We start from the raw sequence: 26,151 nt of genomic DNA on the forward strand, positions 1-26,151 counted from the left end.
CAGCATTTGAAACGCCGCAAAAATATAAGCCCACCTTTTGGGACATTAGCGGCGTTTTTGAAAAAGCGCCACTAATGCTCAGAGCTTTAGCAGCGTTTTTAAAAAAGCGCCGCTAATGCTCAAGCTTTTATTGGCGTTTTAAAAAAAATGTCGCTAATGCTCAGAGCTTTAGCGGCGATTTTAAAAAAGAGCCGCTAATGCTCAAGCTTTTAGCGGCGTTTTTAGAAAAGCGCTGCTAATGCTCAGAGATTTAGCGGCATTTTTAAAAAAGCGCCGCAAAAATATTTTATCTGTCTATTTACTATTTAATTTGTTTATTTATTTTAATTAAAATTCAATTTATTTTAATTGAATATTTGTTAAAAATGGATAAATTTGAAATAATGACACGTAGAAATAATTTGAAATAAAAAACATAAAAAAATATTTGTTAAAAATAGAAAAATTAAAATACCATTATTTAAAATAATTTTAAAATTTTTTGGGTACATGACTGATTGATTTTTAATTTATATATTAAATAATTTCATATATAATTGCAAAAGATACGATAGTATTAATTTTAAAATATTTAATTAATTATTATTATAGTTTAGGGTTTAATATATATGGTTTATAGTATATGGTTTAGGGTATATGGTTAATTTAGGATTTAAGGTCGGTTTAGGAGTTACAATTTTAAGATTTATAGATTATGGAATCAGGGATTATGGATTACAAATTCTGGTTTAAGAGTTGTGATTTAAGGGTTAGGGGTTAGAGATTAAGAGTTAGAGATATATTTAGGGTTTATGGATTCGGTGTGGCTTAGGGTTTAAATTAATTAGTGTGTTTTAATCTATATTAAATAAGGTTTAGGGGTTAAGGGTTAGAGATTTAGGTTAAGATTTAGGGTTTAGATTAATTAATTTTTTTAATTATATATTAAATAAACTTTAGGGGTTAGGGGTTAGAGGTTAAGAGTTAGTGATTTAGGGTTTAAAGATTCGGAGTGGAGTTAGGGTTTAAGGTTTACGAGCATTTCGCTTCTTCACCCTTTTCAAACTCAATTTCTTTCTCCTCTTTTTTCTTTTTCTCGGATCTTCTTTCTCCCTCTCTCCAAATTTCTTCGATCCTTTCGGTCTCCTTTCCGTCTCCAAAGTTCTCCAAAGTTAGCTGCATACGATTAGCAACTTTGTGGAAAGGAGGATTTTATTTTTGTTTTTCTTCCTTTAATTGCTGATTATTTCTGGGTTTCGAGAATAGATTTAAAATTAGCTCAAGTTGGATATTGCAAGGTTCAGTCGAAGTTTAGTGTTGGAAACTGCAATTATTGACTTAATTCGCTGAATCGATTAGAAACTGCATGTCCAGTGAAACGATTACCAAGTTAATTTTGTCATTATTTTGGGTTGAGGGGTGGGGGAACGAGTTCTGTATCTTCTCTCTATACAAGTTAAATAAATTTATATTTAATTTCTCTAAAAAAAGATTATTACCATTTCCCCAAGTTCTTTCTCTCCCTAACAAAAAGAGGTCATTTATCTTGTTCCGTTTTAGTTTTTTAGGGTTTCATTTAATCAAAGGCCGTTGAAGGAGGACGATTTAATGGCGGCGGCGACGGCACAAGGGATGGACCCAACGGTACTAGACGATATAATCAGACGGCCGACGGAAGTCCGGTCAGCCAGGCCAGGGAAACAAGTGCAATTATCTGAATCTGAGATCAAACAGCTTTGTGTTGCTTCGAAAGATATCTTCGTTCAACAACCTAATTTGCTTGAACTTGAAGCACCCATCAAAATCTGTGGTAAAGTTTTTGGGCTTTTTTTAAAAAAAAAAAATTTCTTTATGTTTCGTTGGGGATTGTTATAAGAAAATATTTTGTGGGTTTTGAAGGAAAGCTGAGGATTTAACATGTATTAAATAGGTCGTGATAGGTTTGGTAAAGGTTGTAGTTTTGTAAGTGTTAAATATATAATATTTTAGGGAATAAGATTTTTTTTAAAAAATAGGGTTTCAATATGTAAGATTTTTGAACCAGATACAGGTGATTTTCACCTTTTTAAAGCTTAATTTATCCTTTTTTTTTTATCGTGGCAAGTAGAGTTTGGAAACTTCTGGAGATAACCGAGAAGTGGAACATGGTTTGTCTGTAAAATTGCAAGTTCAAAAGTTAATTCTCCAAGCTACATCACATGAAGATTTGTGCCAGAACTATGTTGGGTATGATGCTCTGCTATTTCGCTGCTTTCCTTGTTTATATTTGTGGTGCATGTCTGTCTATATATGTGTTCTAGATTTTTGTTGAAGGGTATATATTGGATTTTTATTTACATAGTAGGATTAAAATGACAAACAGGAAGGCACCTCAACATATTTTGAGTGTGTTCCTATTCTTCTCTTTTTTTTTTAGGTTTGATATTTTGTTCAATCTTTGTCAAGTATCGGACAAGTCCAGTTGGTGGCCATTAGACTTATTCACATATGATATATAAATTTTATGCTTGCTGTGGATGGGTAGTGCCCATTGATAAAGTTAATGAACTCACTCACTCACTAACTAATCTTGACATTTCCATGCTCATTTGCTGCAGGTGGTGTCCTTTTTGGTGATCTCAAGAACAAAAAAGAAATGGTATATTTGTGCATAACATTTTGTATACATCTATAATTTATGTGTATATAAAGTATATATTACAGATATCTCGTCTCTTTCTGGCCTTGTGTTGCATACACATTATTTTAAATTAATAATTTATTACAATTTTCTCATGTTTATTCTCATCGACTACATACGACCCCGTGAGGTTAATCAAAATTTACTTATTTCGATAAAGTATTTTTTTTGTTACATTTTTAATTGGTTCATAGATAAAAAGATTTTACATTTTACAAAGGTTACATTTAGATTTTTAATTTTGTTTATAAAATTTTTACATTTTACATTTACATTTTACAAAGCTCTAGCATATGATTTTCTTTTGATGATCATCGTCTTAATTTTTTTACTGCATAAAATTTGTTCATAAATTTTGTAACATTCTTAACCCGTCTCCGTCGCCGAATTAGGGTTACGAGGCATTACCGAACAAACACAATCATTTTTAAAACCAAATTGATCTCAACATGAAAATTTAATTACTTTCGCATAGCTATTATAATTTACAATAAAAATGTAATTAACATCGTACTCAAACCTATACATGCCATAAGATTAAGTTCAAATATTTAACAAAATACCAAAAGAAGTCGATAGTGTGATGGACTATGCTGATGATCCCCGAGCTCGTAACGCGACTCCAAAATCTATAAAATCAAATGGACGAAAACAAACAAAGTAAGCTTTTATAGCTTAGTAAGTTTACAGCATAACTAAATGTATATAAATATATATATAATATAACCTTTTAATCTATTTCACTGAGATTTCAATTAACACGAATAACTAATTTTTATACATTATTGTACTCAGACCATTTTATTTATATTCAGATATGTATACCTGTCGAATGCGATCAATTGAATATATATTTATACCAAACAACATTACAACCGAATGTATACAACCGATCATATATATATTATACACATATCATAACCGAATGTGTATGTATACTCATGATAAACTTTAAACCAATACAAATCTAATACATATGAACGAATGCATTCATTTTCATCAAATACTTATAAACAAAGATATATATATCTCGAATGCATATGTAGTTACTAATCAAGTATGCGTACCAAATATTTATAAGTATATATTTATCAAATGCAAAATCCCAAAGCATATATATATTTTACAATTGCATAAACCGAATATATATAATCATCAAACGCACTTAGCCGAATGTATATATAAATATACTTATCAATTAAATATATCCAAAATCATATAATTGTACACTTAATCACATACTTAAAAACAGATTCACCGGCATTTAGCCTGCTAGGCTTAAAGCCTGATTCAGTACACCGGCACTTAGCCTGCTAGACATATAGTCTGAAATATTTCACCAGCATTAAGCCTGCTAGACATTTAGTCTGAAGTGTTTCACCGGCAATAAGCCTGCTAAGCGCTAAGCCTGAAAATCTCAATTTTCCCATATACATAATAATTTCCTCAAATACTTATTAATAGCAAACACACATTCATTGTAGTCCTTATTCAATCACAAAAGAGTTTGCAAATCATACATTCAATTCAATTCAAGAATCTGTACACGAATATACATTTAGATATATTCGAACTCCCAAGTACGTATTTAACATTTATACCTTAAAATATAATCAAGACCTATTCATATATATATAGATGTTCCAACTCCCATATACCTACTTATTCGAACTTATCTGTACAATTACAACATACATACCTTTAATCAAACCCAAATGTTTTTACCTACATATATATATGTTCGAAACTTATGTGCACATATATATATAACTCTCATACAATCAACCAAATTCAAGTATATATACATATAGATACATATATAATTATTTGAATATATACATACATACCTTTATACCATTCATACTTTAACTTAATTCAAATATTTATATAAGCATATACCTATATATTCGAACATTGTATATACATATTTATACCATTTATAATTTGAATTTATTCAATTAAATTACTTTTAATTATAGCTCAACAACAAACATAATAGATATACATACATATATATTGATTTGATAACATTAAATAGCTGATAGACTTACCTCGGATATCAGCAGACACGATCAACTATTCGATTACTTTCGTTTTTCCCCGATCCAAATTCGTTTTCTTCGTTTCTTGATCTAAACATAATCAAATTTAACCTTTTTATTCATCAAAACATTCAATTAAGTCCAAAAATACATAAATGGAAAAATTACCATTTTGCCCCTAACATTTTGCACTTTTTACAATTTAGTCCTAATACAAAAATACACCAAATACACAAAATTCATCAAAATCATGCTTTAGCCGAATCTTCCAATGGTCCCTAGTTGCCCATATATTTCATTTATTTCACATTTAAGCCCCTAAATTTTCAAATTCCACAATTAAATCCCTAATTTGGATTTTTATAAAAATCACTTAATTAAACATGATAATCAAACATCAAAAATTTATTTTTCATCATCAAACAATAAATTCCTCACATTATCAACAATGGAAAATCTCAAATTCATCATCAAATCCGAAAATTAAAGCATGGGCTAGGTAATATACAAAGCAACGATATCAAAAACGTAAAAATTATTGAAAACCAAACAAAATCCACACCTCAATTTGAGCTTCAAAGTGCCGAATCTTTAAAGCTTTCAAATGGTTCTTTTTCTCTTCAATATTCGGCCAAAAGATGAACATGCATGGCCCTTTTAATTTGTTATATTAAGCATATATTAGCCTTATTTTTAATTTACTATATTAACCTTTATATATATATGACATATATAATAAGGTTGCATTAGTCCTTTGCCACCTACTAACTTACATAGTGGACTATTTGCATAATAAAACCTCTAAGTTATAAAGACAACAACAATTAGGTGCTTTTATAATTAACCCCTAAATTTTCATTTTACGCGATTAAGCCCTTTTATTAAATCAGACACTTAAACGACGAAATTAAAACACGAAAATTTCACACAATCAAATGCACACAAAATAAAAACACAAAATAATATTAAAATATTTTTTTGACTCGGACTTGTGGTCCCGAAACCACTATGTCTGATTAGAGTCAAAACCGGGTTCTTACAACTCTCCCCCCCTTAGGGATTTTCGTCCCCGAAAATCTTACCGGTGAATAGGTTTGGATAACGCTCTTTCATTGTATCTTTTGACTCCCAAGTTGCTTCTTCAACCCCATGTTTATGCCACAATACTTTAACTAACAGAATTTTCTTATTTCGTAATTCTTTGATCTCACGAGCCAGAATGCAAATCGGTTCTTCCTCATATGTCATATCAGAGTTAATTTCAATCTCCGTCGGAGTAATCACATGTGAAGGATCAGATCGGTATCTACGGAGCATCGAATCATGGAGTACGTTATGAATCTTTTCTAACTCAGGCGGTAACATCAATCTATAAGCAACTGATCCAACTCGCTCTGTAATCTCATACGGTCCAATGAATCTCGGACTCAATTTGCCTTTACGACCGAATCTGAGTACTTTCTTCCACGGTGAGACTTTTAAAAACACTTTATCCCCGATCTGAAATTCTATATCCTTTCTTTTCAAATCCGCATAAGATTTTTGACGATCCGATGCTGATTTCAGACTGTCCCGAATCATTCTCACTTTTTGTTCGGTCTCTTTAATCAAATCAACCCCGTGTATCTTATTTTCACTGAGCTCAGTCCAATACAGTGGTGTACGAAATTTACGACCGTACAAAGCCTCATAAGGTGCCATTTTGATACTAGATTGAAAGCTGTTATTATAAGCAAATTCAATCAAAGATAAATATCGTTCCCACGTACCTTCAAACTCGAGAATGCAACATCTCAACATGTCCTCAAGTATCTGAATGATTCGCTCAGATTGACCATCTGTTTGCGGATGAAAAGCTGTGCTAAAATGTAGTTTCGTACCTAAAGCATCTTGTAATTTCTTCCAAAATTGCGATGTAAATCTCGGGTCTCTATCCGAAATAATAGAAATAGGCACTCCGTGCAATCTCACAATCTGAGAAATGTACAATTCAGCAAGTTTATCAAGTGAATAATCAATACGAACCGGAACAAAGTGAGCCGATTTTGTCAATCTATCAACAACAACCCAAATTGCATCTTTCTTGCTGGGTGTTAACGGTAAACCGGGTACAAAATCCATCGTAACTCTGTCCCATTTTCATTCAGGTATCATGATCGGCTGAAGCAACCCAGATGGTACCTGATGCTCGGCTTTAACTTGCTGACAAATTAAACATTTTGAAACAAAGTCAGAAATGTCTCGTTTCATACCATGCCACCAATAGTGCTGTTTCAGATCGTTATACATTTTTGTACTTCCCGGATGAACAGAAAATCGGCTATTATGAGCTTCATTCAAAATCATCTGTATTAACTTTGAATTTCTCGGAACACGTAATCGATTTCTGAATCTCAAACAATCCTCAGCATCAACTAGAAATTCTGAATCAACATTTAAGTCACACTAAGCTCGTTTTGCAAGTAAATCATTATCGACCTTCTGGGCTTCACAAATCTGTTGAACAAATAACAGTTTTGCTTTCAACTCAGCTACTATCGCACCATCATCAGTCATAACCATATGTGTGTTCATTGCACTCAAAGCAAACAGTGATTTTCGACTTAGGGCATCAGCAACAACATTAGCCTTTCCTGGATGATAGTCAATCACAAGCTCGTAATCTTTCAGCAATTCTAACCATCGACGCTGTCTCAAATTCAGATCTTTCTAAGTCATCAAATATTTCAGGCTTTTGTGATCGGAATAAACATGACATCTTTCGCCAAACAGATAGTGACGCCATATTTTTAACGCAAATACAATAGCGGCCAATTCCAGATCATGCGTCGGATAGTTTTTTTCATGCGGTTTTAACTGTCTCGAGGCATAGGTTACAACTTTACCTTCCTGCATCAAAACACAGCCCAAACCATTTAAAGATGCATCACTATAGATAACAAACTCTTTACCCGATTCGGGTTGAACTAGGACTGGAGCTTCGGTCAAAAGAACTTTCAACTAATCAAAGCTTTTCTGACACTTTTCTGACCACTCAAACTTAACGTCTTTTTGTAGTAGCTTTGTCATCGGGGTCGCAATCATAGAGAACCCTTTCACAAAACGTCTATAATAGCCAGCAAGCCCCAGAAAGCTTCGAACTTTCGAAATATTCCTCGGAGGTTTCCAATCAAGTATAGCTGAAATTTTACTCGGATCAACCCGAATACCCGATGCTGATACAACATGGCCCAGAAAACTGACTTCACGTAACCAAAACTCACATTTACTAAACTTTGCATACAACTGCTTATCTCGCAAAGTTTGTAACACAAATCTCAGATGTTCGGCATGCTCATTTTTGTCACGAGAGTAGATCAAAATGTCATCAATAAATACTACCACAAACCGATCCAGATACTTCCTAAAGATTCGATTCATCAAATCCATGAAAATAGTAGGTGCATTAGTAAGTCCGAAAGGCATAACAAGAAACTCATAATGTCCGTACCTCGTTCGGAAAGCAGTCTTTGGCACATTAGAGTCTTTAACTCGCAACTGATAGTAGCCTAATCTCAGATCTATCTTCGAAAACACAGTAGTCCCTTTCAACTGATCGAACAAATCATCAATCCGTGGTAACGGATACTTATTCTTTATAGTCACCTTATTGAGTTGTCGGTAATCAATGCACATTCTCGTCGTTCCGTCTTTCTTTCTCACAAATAGAACTGGTGCACCCCAAGGAGAGAAACTCGGTCGTGCAAAACCTTTATCAGTCAACTCTTGCAACTGTACTTTCAATTCTTTTAATTCGGTAGGTGCCATACAGTACGGAGCTATCGAGATTGGAGTCGTCCTTGGTACTAACTCAATACCAAACTCTACCTCTCGAATAGGTGGCAAACCCGGTAATTCTTCGGGAAACACGTCTGAATACTCACACACTACTGGCACAGATTCAATCTTCTTTTCGGTCACTTTACTATCAAGAACAAATGCAAGGTAAGCTTCACAACCTTTTCTTACATACTTCTGAGCCAACATCGAGGATATTATTGCTGGTAAACCATTCAGATCATTAGATTCAATCCGAATAATCTCATTATTTTGACACCGTAGATCAATAGTTTTCCATTTGCAGTTTACTATAGCATCATGCAGAGTTAACCAATCCATACCCAGAATTATATCAAACTCGTCGAATGGTAACAACATCAAATCAGCCAGAAAACATAAATCTCGAATCATCAACGGATAATTCTTGCACACTTTGTCAACCAAAACACACCGGCCCAGGGGGTTCGATACTTTAATTACAAACTCAGTAGACTCAACAGGCAAAGTCTTACTGAATACTAAAGTCTCACACAGATAAGAATGAGTCGAACCAGGATTAATCAATGCAATAATGTTAGTATCATAAAGAGTGAAAGTACCAGTAATAACATCTGGAGAAGAAGCCTCCTCCCGAGCATGGATGGCATATGCTCTGGCAGGTGCACGAGCCTCAGATCGAACTGCCGTGTCCTTTGTTCCTCTCTGACTGCCACTTACATTACTCAAATGCCTCAGCGGTCTACCTCGTACTGGCACATTACTCGGTCTGGTATTCTGCACGGTGTTTTGCTCAGCTACCATCAGACACTCTCGAATGAAATGATCCTTTGAACCGCACTTAAAGCAAGACCGATCATGTAATCTGCAATCTCCAGGATGCCATTTCCCACAATGCTTGCACTCTGATCTATTTTGTCGAACACTACCAACGCTAGCAACTGAAGTAGCTCGTGAACTCACAGGGGGTCGATCTCGATCATACTTAGGAAACCCTGCAGTAGCTTTAGATCGGCTATGATCCTCTCTGGATTTCCTTGAGGTCGACTGAAATGATTTACTGAATGATCTTTTACGAGAATCTTGAGCTTCATAGTCAGCTTTCCTCTTCTCTTTCCCGAGCTCCTCAGCTTTACAAGCTCGTTCAACAAGTACTACAAACTCTTTTATCTCAAGTATACCAACTAACAGTTTAATATCTTCATTCAGCCCATCTTCAAATCTTTTACACATGATAGCTTCAGTCGAAATACATTCTCGAGCATATTTACTGAGTCTCACAAATTTCCGCTCATATTCTGTCACTGTCATACGACCCTATTTCAATTCAAGAAATTCCTTACGCTTCTGATCAATGAATCTCTGGCTGATGTATTTCTTACGGAACTCAATCTGAAAGAATTCCCAAGTCACTCGCTCTTTCAGAACCACCGATACTAGTGTATTCCACCAGTGATATGCAGTGTCCCGTAGCAAAGATATGCCACATTTCAAGCACTCATCAGAGGTGCAAGATAACTCATCAAACACTCGAATAGTATTATCAAGCCAGAATTCAGCTCGCTCAGCATCATCATCATCAGTAGCTCTGAACTCTTCGGCCCCGTGTTTTCAAATTTTGCCAACCGGAGGCTTAAGTAATCTCATCGGATCACTTACTTGGGGTATAACAGGAATCGAAGGTGGATTAGTCGGGGGTGGAGGTTGTTGTGCAACCGGATTAGTTCGGACATATTGAGTAAACCGGTCATTCATCATTTGGTAGAAGGCTTGTTTAGCCTCTCCCTCTTGGTTACTCGAGGTCGGTCGAGAATTTACCGGCTTTGTCCCTTGTGCGGGAGCAGGCGCTATACTCTCAACATCATCGGCTACGGCTCGATCGGGATCCATTACTATACAAAAACACATTTTTAGACATCAACAGTCATTACACTATCTCGATATAAAAATATGGCATGTATAGCTAGACTCATACATGCTACGTTAGTCCAAGAATCGACTAAACCGTAGCTCTGATACCAATAAAATGTAACACCCCTAACCCGTCTCCGTCGCTTAATTAGGGTTACGAGGCATTACCGAACAAACACAACCATTTTTAAAACCAAATTGATCACAACATGAAAATTTAATTACTTTCGCATAGCTATTATAATTTACAATAAAAATGTAATTAACATCGTACTCAAACCTATACATGCCATAAGATTAAGTTCAAATATTTAACAAAATACCAAAAGAAGTCGATAGTGTGATGGACTATGCTGATGATCCCCGAGCTCGTAACGCGTCTCCAAAATCTATAAAATCAAATGGACGAAAACAAACAAAGTAAGCTTTTATAGCTTAGTAAGTTTACAGCATAACTAAATGTATATAAATATATATATAATATAACCTTTTAATCTATTTCACTGAGATTTCAATTAACACGAATAACTAATTTTTATACATTATTGTACTCAGACCATTTTATTTATATTCAGATATGTATACCTGTCGAATGCGATCAATTGAATATATATTTATACCAAACAACATTACAACCGAATGTATACAACCGATCATATATATATTATACACATATCATAACCGAATGTGTATGTATACTCATGATAAACTTTAAACCAATACAAATCTAATACATATGAACGAATGCATTCATTTTCATCAAATACTTATAAACAAAGATATATATATCTCAAATGCATATGTAGTTACTAATCAAGTATGCGTACCAAATATTTATAAGTATATATTTATCAAATGCAAAATCCCAAAGCATATATATATATTTTACAATTGCATAAACCGAATATATATATAATCATCAAACGCACTTAGCCGAATGTATATATAAATATACTTATCAATTAAATATATTCAAAATCAAATAATTGTACACTTAATCACATACTTAAAAACAGATTCACCGGCATTTAGCCTGCTAGGCTTAAAGCCTGATTCAGTACACCGGCACTTAGCCTGCTAGACATATAGTCTGAAATATTTCACCGGCATTAAGCCTGCTAGACATTTAGTCTGAAGTGTTTCACCGGCAATAAGCCTGCTAAGCGCTAAGCCTGAAAATCTCAATTTTCCCATATACATAATAATTTCCTCAAATACTTATTAATAGCAAACACACATTCATTGTAGTCCATATTCAATCACAAAAGAGTTTGCAAATCATACATTCAATTCAAGAATCTGTACACGAATATACATTTAGATATATTCGAACTCCCAAGTACGTATTTAACATTTATACCTTAAAATATAATCAAGACCTATTCATATATATATAGATGTTCCAACTCCCATATACCTACTTATTCGAACTTATCTGTACAATTACAACATACATACCTTTAATCAAACCCAAATGTTTTTACCTACATATATATATGTTCGAAACTTATGTGCACATATATATATAACTCTCATACAACCAACCAAATTCAAGTATATATACATATAGATACATATATAATTATTTGAATATATATATATACCTTTATACCATTCATACTTTAACTTAATTCAAATATTTATATAAGCATATACCTATATATTCGAACATTGTATATACATATTTATACCATTTATAATTTGAATTTATTCAATTAAATTACTTTTAATTATAGCTCAACAACAAACATAATAGATATACATACATATATATTGATTTGATAACATTAAATAGCTGATAGACTTACCTTAGATATCAGCAGACACGATCGACTATTCGATTACTTTCGTTTTTCCCCGATCCAAATTCGTTTTCTTCGTTTCTTGATCTAAACATAATCAAATTTAACCTTTTTATTCATCAAAACATTCAATTAAGTCCAAAAATACATAAATGGAAAAATTACTATTTTGCCCCTAACATTTTGCACTTTTTACAATTTAGTCCTAATACAAAAATACACCAAATACACAAAATTCATCAAAATCATGCTTTAGCCGAATCTTCCAATGGTCCCTAGTAGCCCATATATTTCATTTATTTCACATTTAAGCCCCTAAATTTTCAAATTCCACAATTAAATCCCTAATTTGGATTTTTATAAAAATCACTTAATTAAACATGATAATCAAACATCAAAAATTTATTTTTCATCATCAAACAATAAATTCCTCACATTATCAACAATGGAAAATCTCAAATTCATCATCAAATCCAAAAATTAAAGCATGGGCTAGGTAATATACAAAGCAACGATCTCAAAAACGTAAAAATTATTGAAAACCAAACAAAATCCACACCTCAATTTGAGCTTCAAAGTGCCGAATCTTTAAAGCTTTCAAATGGTTCTTTTTCTCTTCAATATTCGGCCAAAAGATGAACATGCATGGCCCTTTTAATTTGTTATATTAAGCATATATTAGCCTTATTTTTAATTTACTATATTAACCTTTATATATATATATGACATATATAATAAGGTTCCATTAGTCCTTTGCCACCCACTAACTTACATAGTGGACTATTTGCATAATAAAACCTCTAAGTTATAAAGACAACAACAATTAGGTGCTTTTATAATTAACCCTTAAATTTTCATTTTACGCGATTAAGCCCTTTTATTAAATCGGACACTTAAACGACAAAATTAAAACACGAAAATTTCACACAATCAAATGCACACAAAATAAACACACAAAATAATATTAAAATATTTTTTTGACTCGGACTTGTGGTCCCAAAACCACTATGTCCGATTAGAGTCAAAACCGGGTTGTTACAAATTTTATCATATATTAAGATTCTCCTGTATGCTTTAAAACAATGAACTTAACGTGCAGTATCTTTTCCATCTTTCTGTTGCATGTATCATAAGAATTTGAGTGAAACATAGGAAAATAATTCAGAATCTACGAAGTCTTTTGTCTGTTACCATAATACTCTGTATAGTTACATTATTCTAGTTATTTTTTACTCATTGCCTTGTCTATTGTGGGCAGTGTTGGCGCTGGGTGCTCTCGACTACTCTCTGACATGCAGGCTTTCAAGGTGATTTTTTAGCACAAAGAAAAATCCTCTATCTTTACTACTGTTGTAGATATATATGGATGCAAAAGAAAACTCTTCCTAGTTTCAATGCATAATCTTTTTTTTCTCTTTAACACTCGTGTTAGGCTGCAAAGTTTGGGAGATTAGTCGATTTCTTGTGAGAAGATAGGAGATTGAGTTTGGCAGATTACTTGTTAGAAGTTAGGAGATTAAGTTTGGATAAAATGATATGGCTGTGTTGAGTCTCGATTTCTGTTGTGACAGTATCACCAAGTTAAAGATTTTTGGTGTTTTCTGTTGGCTACAAGTTGTACTTCTAAGAAAACCAGCATTGTGTTTTATGTAGAGTGTAAAAAAATTGCTCAAGGAATTTAATTATCTAAAGTTTTTGCCTTCTTTCCAATATTTTAGGGGTTTGGCAGTACTTTTTATATATATTTAAGATGTTTAAGATTCTTTGGTTACTTTATTCAGTAATAGAAGATTAGGGTCAGCTTTGCTACTTAGTATGTATGAAGGTTAGGTTTTGCTTCTAGATACGTATTTTATTTTAGTATCAGTAGCTTTGGGTTATGAAATATTTATGTTTTTTTATTTTTTTATTTATTGTGATTTGAGCTTCTGGCATTTTATATTATTGATTCTGAATACGGTGAAGTTGTTTTGGAGTTGTCAATCATTCTAAAATGGGGGCTCTTTGCGTCTGTGGCTTTTGAATCTACACTTGCTACTGCAGTTTTCTGGTGGCTGCTGATCTTATGATTGATGTTTACTTTGGGGCCTTGTCCAATTAGATTTTATTTGGTTTGGAAAAACTTTAATAACTTATGCTTGTATTTGTTATTTTGGATATCCAATTTTACTCTTATTTATCTATTGCATTAAGAAGACATTGTTTAGGGGTTTATTTCCTGCTATCATTCACTTTACTCTTTGTCAAATTTTTGCTTCTAGGTGAGACACCGTTTAAGGAAAGATCATGGGATTGAGGGTGGAATTCCTGTTGTTTTCTCTTTAGAGAAACCTAAAGCTAAGTTGCTTCCTTTTAGAGGACAAAGAGGTGAGGAAGACAACCCTTCAGATTATCAAGTGAGGATGCTTGCTTCTTACTTTTGCAGTTTTAAAGTACTCTGTTTGATCACCTAACATCATGTAGTGGGGAAATTCATCCAATATATTGAAGCAGAATTTGAAATGAGAATTGAAAGTACATTTGGATGGAGCTAAAGCTGTGTTTCTTTTAGCGATATATTTGAACTTGCTAGTGTTAGGTCCCTAGTTTTTGCTATCTTTAGATTTAAGGGTAGAAGGAAAAGGAAAATATTTTGGTCTACATTAGTATGTAATTGTTTAATCCAACAATTTAATGTGTTATTCTGCTGTCAGATAGTACCTGGGTAGGTTCAACAATTTAATGCATTGTATTTTTTATTACCTTGCAATGTGTATAGTCATAGGCAGGTTCAATTAGTCAGTCTATTTTTCATATGTATTATTTATTTTAGGTTTGATTCTAAATTTTTATTTTTACTTTAATATTTACGACAACTTGAGTTCTAACTTTTGGATTTTAATTGTGTTATTTATTTATTATTTTAAATTCTAAAACTAAATTCATTAATTTTTATATTTAGTTTTAAATTTAAAATTTTCATAGAAAATTTAATTTAAATAATATTTTTTTTATTTATCCTTAAAAAGTATATTTAAAGTTCAAATTTAAAAAATAAAACATAATATAATATTTATCATAAAAATAAATATTATTTGATTAAAATAATTTTTTTAAAGGTTATGTTTTTAGCGGTGTTTTTGTGAGAAGCGTCGCTAAGCTAAAGGTTTGTTCTTTAGCGGCGTTTGTGATAAAAGCGTCGCTGAAGGTCATGATTTTTCACGGTGTTTGTGGGAAAAGCGTCACTAAAGGTCGTAGTCTATAGCTACGTTTGTGGTAAAAGTGCCGCTAAAGGTCGTGTTTTAGAGCAGCGTTTGTGGGAAAAGCGCCGCTAAAGGTTGTGGTCTATAGCGGCGTTTGTGGACCGCTAAAGGTCGTGGTCCATAGCGGCGTTTGTGGGAAAAGTGCTGCTAAAGGTCATGGTCTATAGCGGCGTTTTTGAGAAAAGCGCCGCTAAACGCTAAAGATCATGACTTTTAGCGGCGTTTATTTCTAAAAACATCGCAAATGTTAGCGACGTTGTCAATTAGATGTACATACATTAAAATACTCCAACTTAAACCTGTTTTGGTGTAATGCTTATACATTAGATGTACATACTATAATCATCTATCACTCTAATATACGCATCAAAATACTCCAACTTACACTTTAATATAAGTGCATCAAAGTTCCATAAACATAAGAAATTTGAATTCATCATATCCCCTATAACCGCACATTATTCTATTTTTATTGACATGCCAATTACATCTAAACTAAGTATTACCAAATTACTAGGGCTAATCACAGTTCTCATAAAATCTGCAAGTTCATTCAACTCATCATCCATTCTTTCCACTCAAATTCAACATTATTCACATCAATTTATAATATATATTTTTTTCTCAAAAAAGAGGGGTTCTACCCCTAAATCCAATGGCTAGTGTTAGTGTTGAGTCAAATGGTCTAAATGGCTAGATATCACTATTAAAAATGGTCCAAATTTTCCTAAAATTAATGGCAAAGATTGCAAATGAGATTTAAAGTTGAATGACCTGGATTTGCTCCTACACACATTCTTTTGAAAAATTACCACTTTATAGTTGATAAGGATAATGTTTGTTTTGAATAACCTCTTCTTTTTCTTCTTCTATTTGAAAATGAAGCTCCCAACAATATTAAAATTAATCTAAACAAAAACCAAAAATTATTTACGGATAGAAAGTTAACCAAAATTACCAACAAGCTTACTGCACTTTAATTTTTCCAACTTCTTGTCTCAAGTGTTTTCCTAACTGTTGTTTAAACAAGGACTGAAACAATGACATCTTAAACAGTTAAAATCCAAATAGTATTAATCGTAATTTAATTTTCTTGATTATTCTATTTTATCCAAAGCTTATAAAGTTCTTAACAAAAGAACCTTAGTGATAAAAAAATCTGTACATATTATTTTTTATGAATCTAATCCTCTTTCTAGAAAGGATTCTCCTGACATTAGTAATATAGACATTTATCAGAAAAATCAAAATGATGCATCACAAAATGACATTGTTCAAGATGCAAAATGATCTTCATGAACCAGCTCAAGTGGAGAAGGAAGCTAATTTAGTTATGCAAGAGAGCTTGTCTATGTCAAAGATAGACACATCGTAAGTGATCCATGTAAAGGGTAATTGCTAGATCCTCAAGTAAAAATACTTGCTAAAGGAATTGAACCAATTTGAGAGATACCCAGATTTAGTTGATAGATCTAGTGACCACCCCAGTATTCAAACCAAGTGGGTGTTTAGGTACAAATTAGATGAAAGTGATACCACAGTTAGAAATAAAGTTAGAGGAGTTGCCCAAGCTTATAGTGAAGAGAAAAGCATAGATCTGCATCTTTTATTTCCCCTCCCCATCATTCGTTGCCACCGCCCATCACACTTCCTCCCTAACCACTCTCTTTTTCTGAAGTAAGGAGTCCTTGTTTTTCAAAATAATAACTTTGGCTTAGGGGTTGCCCCTTGGCTCCTCCTACAGCTATGAAAAACACTTTCGATCTCAAAATCTATCTAATAGGCATTACTTAGACTTAAAGGTGGGTTTGGAAGGGCGATTGGGTGCGATGCGTTTAGTTTACTTTTTGTGTCACATTATAGTATCGCTATAATATCTAATTTCACCGCCACCGCTGTTTTTACACTAACCGTAGATAAACACACTGCCCATCTAAACTTACCCTTAAATACTTTTGAACATAGACTAAGGGCCATTCAGCCTCCATTTTTTTCCATCTGGGATGCTGTAATGAACACATCATGCAGGTGTAACGGAGGAAAGAATATCCAGAATTTATGTAAGCAATGCACATGTCACATACTTCAATTCTGGACAAAGAGAAAAAACTAAAAATATACTCCTTCCTGCTAAGACATTTTTTGTTCTTTTACTCCTCAGGAACATGTCTTGTTCTGTAGTAGGACAGTATAGTAAAGCCGGTGGGTACCACTAATCTGTCTTATTGTTCTAAGCTTTGCTGTCAGAAAATAATAACCCGGTAGAGATTTGAAACTTATTTAGCTACTCTTTAATTGACAAATTATGAAGCCAAATCTTTAATTGACACAGTTTAATCCTTTCTTTTTTATTAAAAGCAGGGTGTGATGGGATCTAAAAAAAATCTTCAAAAGGGAACTCCTAATCCACTATTATAATCTTGTATATATTTATTTCTGATAATATCAATGATCGTATCCTCTGAATTTTGTCTGGTTTCTCTAACATTTTCCCGCTTGAAAAGGTCATCTCATGTGGTCCCTGTCTGTCACAAAAAATTGTAAGAACACAAAGGTAAAACAGATCCAAACCCAAATAATAATAAACAAAAATGGGGGTTAAAGGGAAAACCCAAGTTTCGGAAATTCAACGTTATAATCCATCAAAATAATCCAACTTTCAGCATTCCTACTTTTCTGGGGTTGACCCTTTCTTTTTTGGTATTTATCATCTCTGACCCTGCAATCCCCCTGAAGTTTTCTCTTCACTTTTCAGGTTAGTTGCCCATTTTTCACCATAAATACACAACTTATTTTTGTCTTTGGATCTTCACATCTTTCATTTTAACCTTTGACTGCATATATTATTTCTATCATTTTTCTCATTTATATTTTTGGACTGTTTTTATCTAAAATTTTTAAGCTATGGGTTAAATTTGTAATCAAGTGAACTTAATGTGATTTGGATCCTATGACTATGTTTGGTTAGAAGTTTTCAATCCCAGAACAGAATTCTCTGTCACATCAATTGGTTTATTCTTTGGTTAGATCCTTGTTTTGACCAACAAAAGAAAAAGGAGTTTGGGTTTAAATTGTTTCAATCTTGTCTACTTTGAAGTCAATTGTGTTAGTGGTAGATCAATAATCTTGTTTCCTATGATGGATGATCATGCTATGATCTAAAAAAGGGAACTTTGCAGAAGAATTCCTGGTTTCACCTGGACAGGAATGAAAGGAAGCAAATGAACTAAAAATGGTTCCTTTTTGTCTCTTACAGAGATGGTTTTCTTAAAGGCTGTAAAGAGGGGGGAAAGGAGACAAGAAACTGACAAAGAAGTTGCAATAAAGAGCAATCTGATGTTAGTTGTTGTTATGAATAGTTGTAATAAAGGAGTTCTAATTTTGAATTTGCATTGCATTTCATATAATGCTTGCTTTTGCAACACAAAATGTATTAGATGTAGTGACACGGACATTAATGATACTACAATTGCTAAGGATTTAAGTTTAACTGCCAACATACAGGGAAACATTTGTTAAACTATGAGTGCGGATTTAAAGAAATCCTCTTCAAATGGCTCTGAGAAGTCCCTAATAAATGAAGAGCAGCAGGCAAAGGTATGTTCTGTTTATATGATCCCTTATCCTTTGTTTCTCATAGGTCATCATTTTGACCTACCGTAGATTTCGGTGTTCGCAGATTAGTGAGATAAGAAGGTTAATAGGACCATTGCCTGAGAAGTTGGCCATTTATTGTTCTGATGCAGCCATAGCAAGATATTTAAGGGCACGAAACTGGAATGTCAAGAAGGCTACTAAAATGCTGAAAGAAACCTTGAAATGGAGAGCAGAATACAAACCAGAAGAGATTCGTTGGGTATGTCACATGCGTCCTCCTATGATTCATCTGTAGTTTCCAATAGGAAGTGCCAAATGCATGCTGGATTTGGCCGTTTCAGTATGCTCGTAGCAAGTTCTCTATTTTATTTAGTAACTTGAGGGTACTAAGGTCTAGGAATTGACAATCTGTTGCCTTAGATCTTTCTTAGCAATTGCATTCTTTTGCATTGTTTTCATGCATTCGGTATGGTTCATTGAAGTAGGAATTTAAGTCCACTGAATTTAACCCTTAGAGAGAAACCCATGTTCAATCTAGTTATTAAGGCAGAATTCTAGTGATTAGGCAGGTCAGAGGCTTTATCTTCTTTCATGTGAACAATAGCTGGTTCAGGTCAAATTTTTTTCTTTGCCATATGGTATTTTAACGAAATTTTTTAATTTTTAATTTCTTTATTTTTTATGATGTAGGAAGAGGTTGCTCATGAAGCTGAGACGGGAAAGATCTACAGATCAAATTATATAGATAAGCATGGAAGAACAGTTCTTGTTATGAGACCTAGTTGCCAGGTTTCATCTGACTTCCTCTATATCTCTATAATTCATATATCTGGTACTACATAAAAGTAGACACAAATTTGAGCCTATAGTATTAGATTTCATGTCTGAATATTATCCTATGCTAAGAGAAACTAAAGAAACAAATAACATATAGATCCCAATCTAATGGTTTAAGATTTTTGGTCATGGCAATAGTAGGATTTTCCTTTTATCACTTAAGCCATTAGTTAGTCCGAATAACAGCTTAAAGCATCAGTGTCTTTTGTGGACTCAAGTCTAATGACATGTTTTATAGTCTTACAGATTAGTAAGTTTGTATTATCGTGCAAGTTTCAAGGTCAAACTACTTAGCTGTGCATTGGTTTGCCTTGACAACTCAGTTTTGTGTTGATTGCAGAACTCAAAATCAACAAAAGGACAGATTAGGTATTTGGTTTATTGCATGGAGAATGCAATTCTAAATCTTCCAGCAGACCAAGAACAGATGGTCTGGTTGATTGACTTCAATGGCTTCAATTTGTCACATATATCGCTGAAAGTGACACGGGAAACAGCACATGTTTTACAGGAACATTATCCAGAGTGTCTAGGTGTAGCAATACTATACAATCCACCCAAGTTCTTCGAACCATTCTGGACGGTAACCATTTTGATTTTTGTCTTCTATGTTCTTTTCTTCCAGGAAATAAAATTATCCCTGAGATTCTTAAGGATGTCCCTGAAAATTGCTCAGATGATTATTTATGCACAGTACACAAAGATATATTTGAGCGTATGAAATTGCTAGCATCTTAATATGGAATTTGCATAAATGGTTCCAAGTCAGAGATTTTGCAGATCTGAAGAGATTCAGATCTGAAGAGATTTTGCTTCGGTTTTCAGCACTATGGTTGTTTTTCTATCAGTTGTTATTGTAAGGGCATCTGCCTTTGCTGCAATCATATTCATTTATGCTCTATATGGGTGATTGATTTAATATTGGAAGTTTGTTCCTTGGCAGGTGGCCAAACCATTTCTGGAGCCCAAGACTCAAAACAAAGTAAAATTTGTATACACTGATGATCCCAATACCAAGAAAATAATGGAGGATCTTTTTGAAATGGAGAAACTGGAGTCTGCCTTTGGTGGAAACGATGACTCAGGTTTTGACATCAACAAGTATGCTGAGAGGATGAGGGAAGAGGACAAGAGGATACCCGCATTTTGGACAAAATCAGAAGCTCCACCAGAGCCCATGCCGACATCTTCTGTTGATTTGAATTCTTTTGATTCTGATGCCTCTGACAGTGGCAAGGTAGATGGTTCCGCAAGTCATGTTTCAGATTCAGAAGGCCTCATTTCCGATAAAAGTGTCTTGGTTACTAAGGGCAGTGATAATGGTAATGGCTCCAAGGAATTGCTTTACAGATAGAGGAGACTCAAAACTTGAACCATGTCTTGGCTGAGGCTAATAAGGTACAATGATCTGACTGTAAGCGGCACTGTTTAACTGTTCTAGTTAGAAATATGAAGCCAAGGTAGAGAGCTCCCCTCAATTGCATCATTAGCCTATTACAACTTCCGTTTTGAATGGATCTCGTTGTTTGTCGCTCGGTTAATTTGATGTATCCTTTTGATAACAGCTTGTCTTGTTTTATCATTTCTCACTCTTTGATTAAAAGTTTATGCAACATAGGTTAACCATGCAGTTTTGTCTTTTTATTTCTTTTTTTTTTATTAAGGTTTCCTTGGTATTCAAGTAATAGTATCTTAGTTTACATTCCATACAGACAGAGAGAAAGTAACCGATAAACTTTTTCTTATTGCACCCAAAAAAAAAAATATTCGAACTCAATACAAAGACAAACCCTTCTGTCCATATTTTCTCAACAAACTGAAGACGGTAAAAACTGGAAATGAGTATTGTATATCTATAGCACACCTACCTACCTAACCTAATCATCAGCAGGGACTTGCAACTACGTTGCTGCACCATATGAAAAATCAACTGTACGACAGCTAACCTTCGGAGCTATTGGTCCAACATTGTAAACAGAACAATTGTAGATGGTGATGTCAGTAGTGATGCAAAAAGACGGCCCTGGAAAACTTATAGAAAAAAATTTTAACATTTATCGAGAGTTGGAAAGAGGGCTAGCATACAGGATCCAATGTTACCTCTATACTCAAAAGGACATATGTCAAGTCAACATGTCATCTAACTTCTGCCTGTATTGAGCCAACCTCTGCAGAAGTTAATTGCTAGAAGTATTAGTCCTCTTAAATTGAGCTTAATAATCCAAGGTAAAAGGGTTGAAAGAGTCATCGAAAACAAAAGGATAAACAGATAAGTATATCCTAATGCAAAGTTTCTTGTTTTTCTTTTTGAGGTCGAGATCTCTATGGTATCAAGGGTAAGACAGAATACAAAGCATAGTGTCAACATGATGAATTCAGCAAGAAAAGCTTCTTTCATAATCAAGTTATTTCCAAGTAAAGCTACTTTTATGATAGAAAGCTATGGCCATATGTGGATATATAGATGACACCTTCCTTTCTGCACATAAGTTCCGAGGCTATTCCTCTCCAAGACTTCAAGCATGGAACAAGGAAAATTTTGAAAACCCCAAACATTTCTTGATTCCCTACCTCCTTTCCTTCTCAAAAAGGACTGAAAAATCAACTACTTGGTCCTTTTCTATTTCCAAAGCTCTTTTATAAATTTCATGCTTCATGAAGCAAAATCACATATATAAAAGCAGTAAAACAAACTAATTTTACACAGGTCCATGACATATCAATAATAATGCTGAGAGGAAGTTGCATACCCTAGTGTAAGCGTAGACTCCAGCCTCTGTTGGTGCTACTGGACTTCCCCTCCTAATGAACTTTCCCTCTTTAAAAATGTAAAGCATGGGTATCCCAGTGGATAGTTCTAAAGTAATAACCTGTCTCGTGAAGAATACAAAATGAATACAGCATAATAACAAAAAGAGTACCGGGAAAAATTGAAAACATTCCGAATGGAACCGAAAGAAGGGTCCATACCTCCTGGGAGGTTAGTTTGTCAAGATACATGATAATGGACCTTAATGAATTCCCATGGGCAGAAATCAAGATATTCTTTCCAGATAAAAGTTGGGGTTCAATCTGCAAATTAAGATTTGCTATGAGGTGCTACTATGTCGTATTAAAGGACTTCAATCATTTGATGATAGATAAAACCAGATATAGAAGTTACATTATCTCTGAAATATGCAACAGCTCTTTGAGCACACATGTCCAAACTCTCGCCATTGGGTGGAGGTATATCATAACTTCTGCGCCACTCGTGAACTTTTTCATGACCAAATTTATCCGCAGTTTCCTGTTTATTCAGACCTTGTAATTCTCCATACCTGCACGAAGAAGATAGTAAATGAATGATTCATGCAAGAAAAATGAAAAAAAATCTGAGGCAGCCAATAAGAGGACGTCAGAAAGGCATGAGCAATATGACTTGATTAGTCATGATACGGAGAAAAAGAAAAAAAATGATTACATTCTTTCATTCAATTTCCAAGATGTTATAACAGGAATCGATTGTTCTATGGTGTCTTCACTGTATATTTTACTCCACGCTCTTGCTCGCTCATCCTCATTATGAAGGATAATTGGCACCTATCATCAGGTCAATGTTAATAGGTTATCAGTCTAATCAATCAAAGAATGATAAAATAACTGCTCTTGGACTTCTAGTAAGTAGATATGAGGTTTTAAATAACTTCAAAACCATTTAACCAAGTCAGTGGTTTTATCAATGGCAGCATCAATTGCCAAGTATCATCAAGTCACCTTCTTGCGGCGATGTTGAGTCATAGCTAGCATAGCAGCCATCTGTGCACGAATTAGTGACGATGTGTATATCATGTCGACAGGTATGTTGCTGATTCTATGACCAGCTTCAATTGCCTCTTCTACTCCCTTATTGGTTAATGGCACATCAACACAACCTGTAAAAAGGTTCTTCTCATTCCATAAAGATTCACCATGGCGAATCAGTATCAAAGCTACCTCATCTGCAATGAATAGCCGGAAAATTAAAGATCAGAATATTCCCCAAAAAAAAGAACCTAATTCTTGTTCCCCAAGATATGAGGAAATACCAAATCACTTGCATTAATTGGAATCAATAGTGCAGTTCGATGGCTTATAATCATGAAGGAAGATGGAGCATTGTCATTTGGTATATTATTTGCTAACTGAATAAGAAACTATGTCTAGGACAATCTGGCTTACTTGGTTTCATGTGAGAATCAAGGGTGTCACTACTTGAGGGAGCTAAAAGAGGACCAACAACAGAGGTTTGAGATGTTGACGCTTGAATAACGTTTAATTTCCTCTTTCCCGAACTATAAATCGCTCTCTTTGGGAACTCAACTTCCAACTTAAACCCTTTGGGAAGCAACCGTACCGAACGGTTCCCGACATTGCAGTGAGTTCCAGAATTGCTGAGAAGCTGAAGAGTTCCTCCAACTGTTTGTTGCAACATAGCAATGGCCATTCTGAAAATCCAAAATAAGCAAAGCAACGTGCAAATCTAAGAACACCTTCAATAACTAGACAAAAATGAAGCACAAATAGGAAAAAAGAAAGTCATCATTATAGACAAACAAAACACCAATGATTATGCCACTAAGGGATTTTATTCAGTCTAAATAAGTAGTTAAATTAGGGTTAAAGGAAAAATTTAACAAAGCTCAAATCATCATTGAAGGAGAGGCAACAAACTCAAGAAAAATAAAAAAAAACTTGCAAAGCCATTCATTTAAAGTGAAGAAAGGGCAAATATCTTGGCCGCCAAGAAGACGATCATAGAAACAAGAATTTAGCAAACACCCTATATTTTATATAATACGACAGATCCAAGAAATAAAAAAGGGAACTCCGATCAAAAGCTAAAAGTTAAACATTTCCCATATGGGGTTTTGTTCCATAAATCAAATACACAGTAAAAGTTTCAATACAGAAAAAATGAAGAAGAAAGAATAAAGCAAACCTTGAAAGACAACAAGTGAGAAGCAAGAAACGCAATGCTGAAAGAGAAAGATGGCATTTAGCTTTGATGGGTACCTGAAAAAACTGACTTTGGGGTGGGGTTTATATAGGAAAACTATAGTTGCAGTTTTTGTTGTTTCTTCAGTATGGGGTCACCTCACCTTGGGAAACTGCTTAATCCCAAGTAACCTTGAAAAAGCTGGGATTTTCTTGGGTGTTTTTGATTTTGTTTTCCCACGTTTTTTGTTTTCTTCTTTTTCAAATTCTGTTATTAGTTATTGAAATATGCATCAATTTTGAATTTAATCATTTTTAATCCTAATTTTTTTAAGGGAAAATTTTAATCCTAATATAAATAGTAACATTTAAATTTATTACCCAAAATGGCATGATTTTTTTATGAACATTTTCAAAATAGCAAACTAAAAAATTGTAATGTATATGAGTGACCTTTAAAAATTATAATACGTCTCTTTTCTAAAAGGTTTTTTTTACTATAGACACTTGTCAGTTTCTTGATATTAAAGAGATACAAGACCACTTATGAAATAAAAAAATATTACCGGTGTATCAAATATTAATCTTTTTATAATTCAAACTTTATTATAACAAAAAGGAACTCTATGCGTCACCATTATTAATTTGAAATAACAAGTAGAATTATAAAATATATGATTCAAATGATAATCAAAATTAAAATTTGGAAAACTTGAGAGGTAAATACCATGTTTGACAGCCCTTGATGAGATTGTAAGGACCACATGCTACTTCAACTCCAACAAATGAATAAAGAAAAAGAAGCAACCCTTCAAAGCCTCAAGGTTAAAGCACCTAACTCCATTTTTCAATTCTCCAACCCCCATCTTTTGGTGGGTTTTTATCTTACACGTGCTTAATGTATCATTCAAGGGCTTTTTTTTTTTGTTTTTTTGGTCACACCTACCAAAACCTACCTCAAAATCTGAGGTCTTTGACCAATTTAAATTTTGCTTTGTTTTTTTTCCAAGGTAAAAAAGGGGACACTTCATGTTTACGGGGGCCTAATACTTCTTTGCTGGCATCCTAAAGAATATGCTCTAGCATTGTTCTTTTGCCATGGGCTGTTTGGAATCCTGGCCCTCTGTAAATAATTGTATAACCCAAATCATATAAAAACTAAATTATTGTATAACCCAAGTGCAAAAGACCTATATGGTTTCAACAAATCCAAAACTTATATAATAAATTGTTATTGAGATTGGAAAATAAATAGGAAGTAAATTCCTGCTGGATGTAAATTATTTCAA

The 26,151-nt window shown here is 33.7% G+C and overlaps 2 protein-coding genes and 1 long non-coding RNA gene across 10 annotated transcripts; 2 read left to right on the top strand and 1 right to left on the bottom strand.

Annotated features, from left to right (window-relative positions):
- The first annotated feature begins 809 nt into the window (after positions 1–809).
- On the top strand, positions 810–14,971 carry LOC107949202 (uncharacterized). 2 transcript variants are annotated; one of them, XR_005914431.1, is made up of 6 exons: positions 1,010–1,789; positions 2,087–2,205; positions 2,577–2,617; positions 13,489–13,537; positions 14,492–14,626; positions 14,694–14,971. It is a non-coding gene; the product is annotated as an uncharacterized lncRNA (long non-coding RNA). The 2 variants fall into 2 exon arrangements; XR_001697657.2 differs by lacking the exons at positions 13,489–13,537; positions 14,492–14,626; positions 14,694–14,971 and having other exon boundaries at positions 810–1,789; positions 2,577–2,818.
- A 2,960-nt stretch (positions 14,972–17,931) lies between these two features.
- LOC107949201 (phosphatidylinositol transfer protein 3) lies at positions 17,932–21,532 on the top strand. Of its 4 annotated transcripts, none has more exons than XM_016883937.2 (7): positions 17,936–18,227; positions 18,729–18,810; positions 18,977–19,069; positions 19,136–19,328; positions 19,760–19,858; positions 20,247–20,489; positions 20,850–21,532. In XM_016883937.2, the coding sequence occupies exons 3-7, from the start codon at positions 19,050–19,052 to the stop codon at positions 21,258–21,260; spliced, it is 966 nt and encodes a 321-aa protein (XP_016739426.1). In that variant the 5' UTR covers positions 17,936–18,227; positions 18,729–18,810; positions 18,977–19,049; the 3' UTR covers positions 21,261–21,532. The 4 variants fall into 4 exon arrangements, with proteins under 4 accessions (XP_016739425.1, XP_016739423.2, XP_016739426.1 ...); XM_016883935.2 differs by having other exon boundaries at positions 19,152–19,328; XM_016883936.2 differs by lacking the exon at positions 18,729–18,810 and having other exon boundaries at positions 17,932–18,227.
- Positions 21,533–21,630: 98 nt separating this feature from the next.
- LOC107949200 (2,3-bisphosphoglycerate-dependent phosphoglycerate mutase 1) lies at positions 21,631–25,030 on the bottom strand. 4 transcript variants are annotated; one of them, XM_016883933.2, is made up of 9 exons: positions 24,867–25,030; positions 24,107–24,372; positions 23,663–23,886; positions 23,370–23,488; positions 23,070–23,226; positions 22,877–22,978; positions 22,657–22,776; positions 22,007–22,074; positions 21,631–21,860 (listed from the first exon to the last, which is right to left on the bottom strand). In XM_016883933.2, exons 2-8 carry the CDS (start codon positions 24,369–24,371, stop codon positions 22,030–22,032), a joined length of 1,032 nt encoding a protein of 343 aa, XP_016739422.2. In that variant the 5' UTR covers position 24,372; positions 24,867–25,030; the 3' UTR covers positions 21,631–21,860; positions 22,007–22,029. The 4 variants fall into 4 exon arrangements, with proteins under 4 accessions (XP_016739422.2, XP_016739420.2, XP_016739421.2 ...); XM_016883931.2 differs by having other exon boundaries at positions 21,631–21,929; XM_016883932.2 differs by having other exon boundaries at positions 21,631–21,937.
- Between the last annotated feature and the right edge of the window lie 1,121 nt (positions 25,031–26,151).

Source organism: Gossypium hirsutum, chromosome D06 (genome assembly GCF_007990345.1).
Source record: "Gossypium hirsutum isolate 1008001.06 chromosome D06, Gossypium_hirsutum_v2.1, whole genome shotgun sequence".
NCBI classification, from domain to species: Eukaryota; Viridiplantae; Streptophyta; class Magnoliopsida; order Malvales; family Malvaceae; genus Gossypium; species Gossypium hirsutum.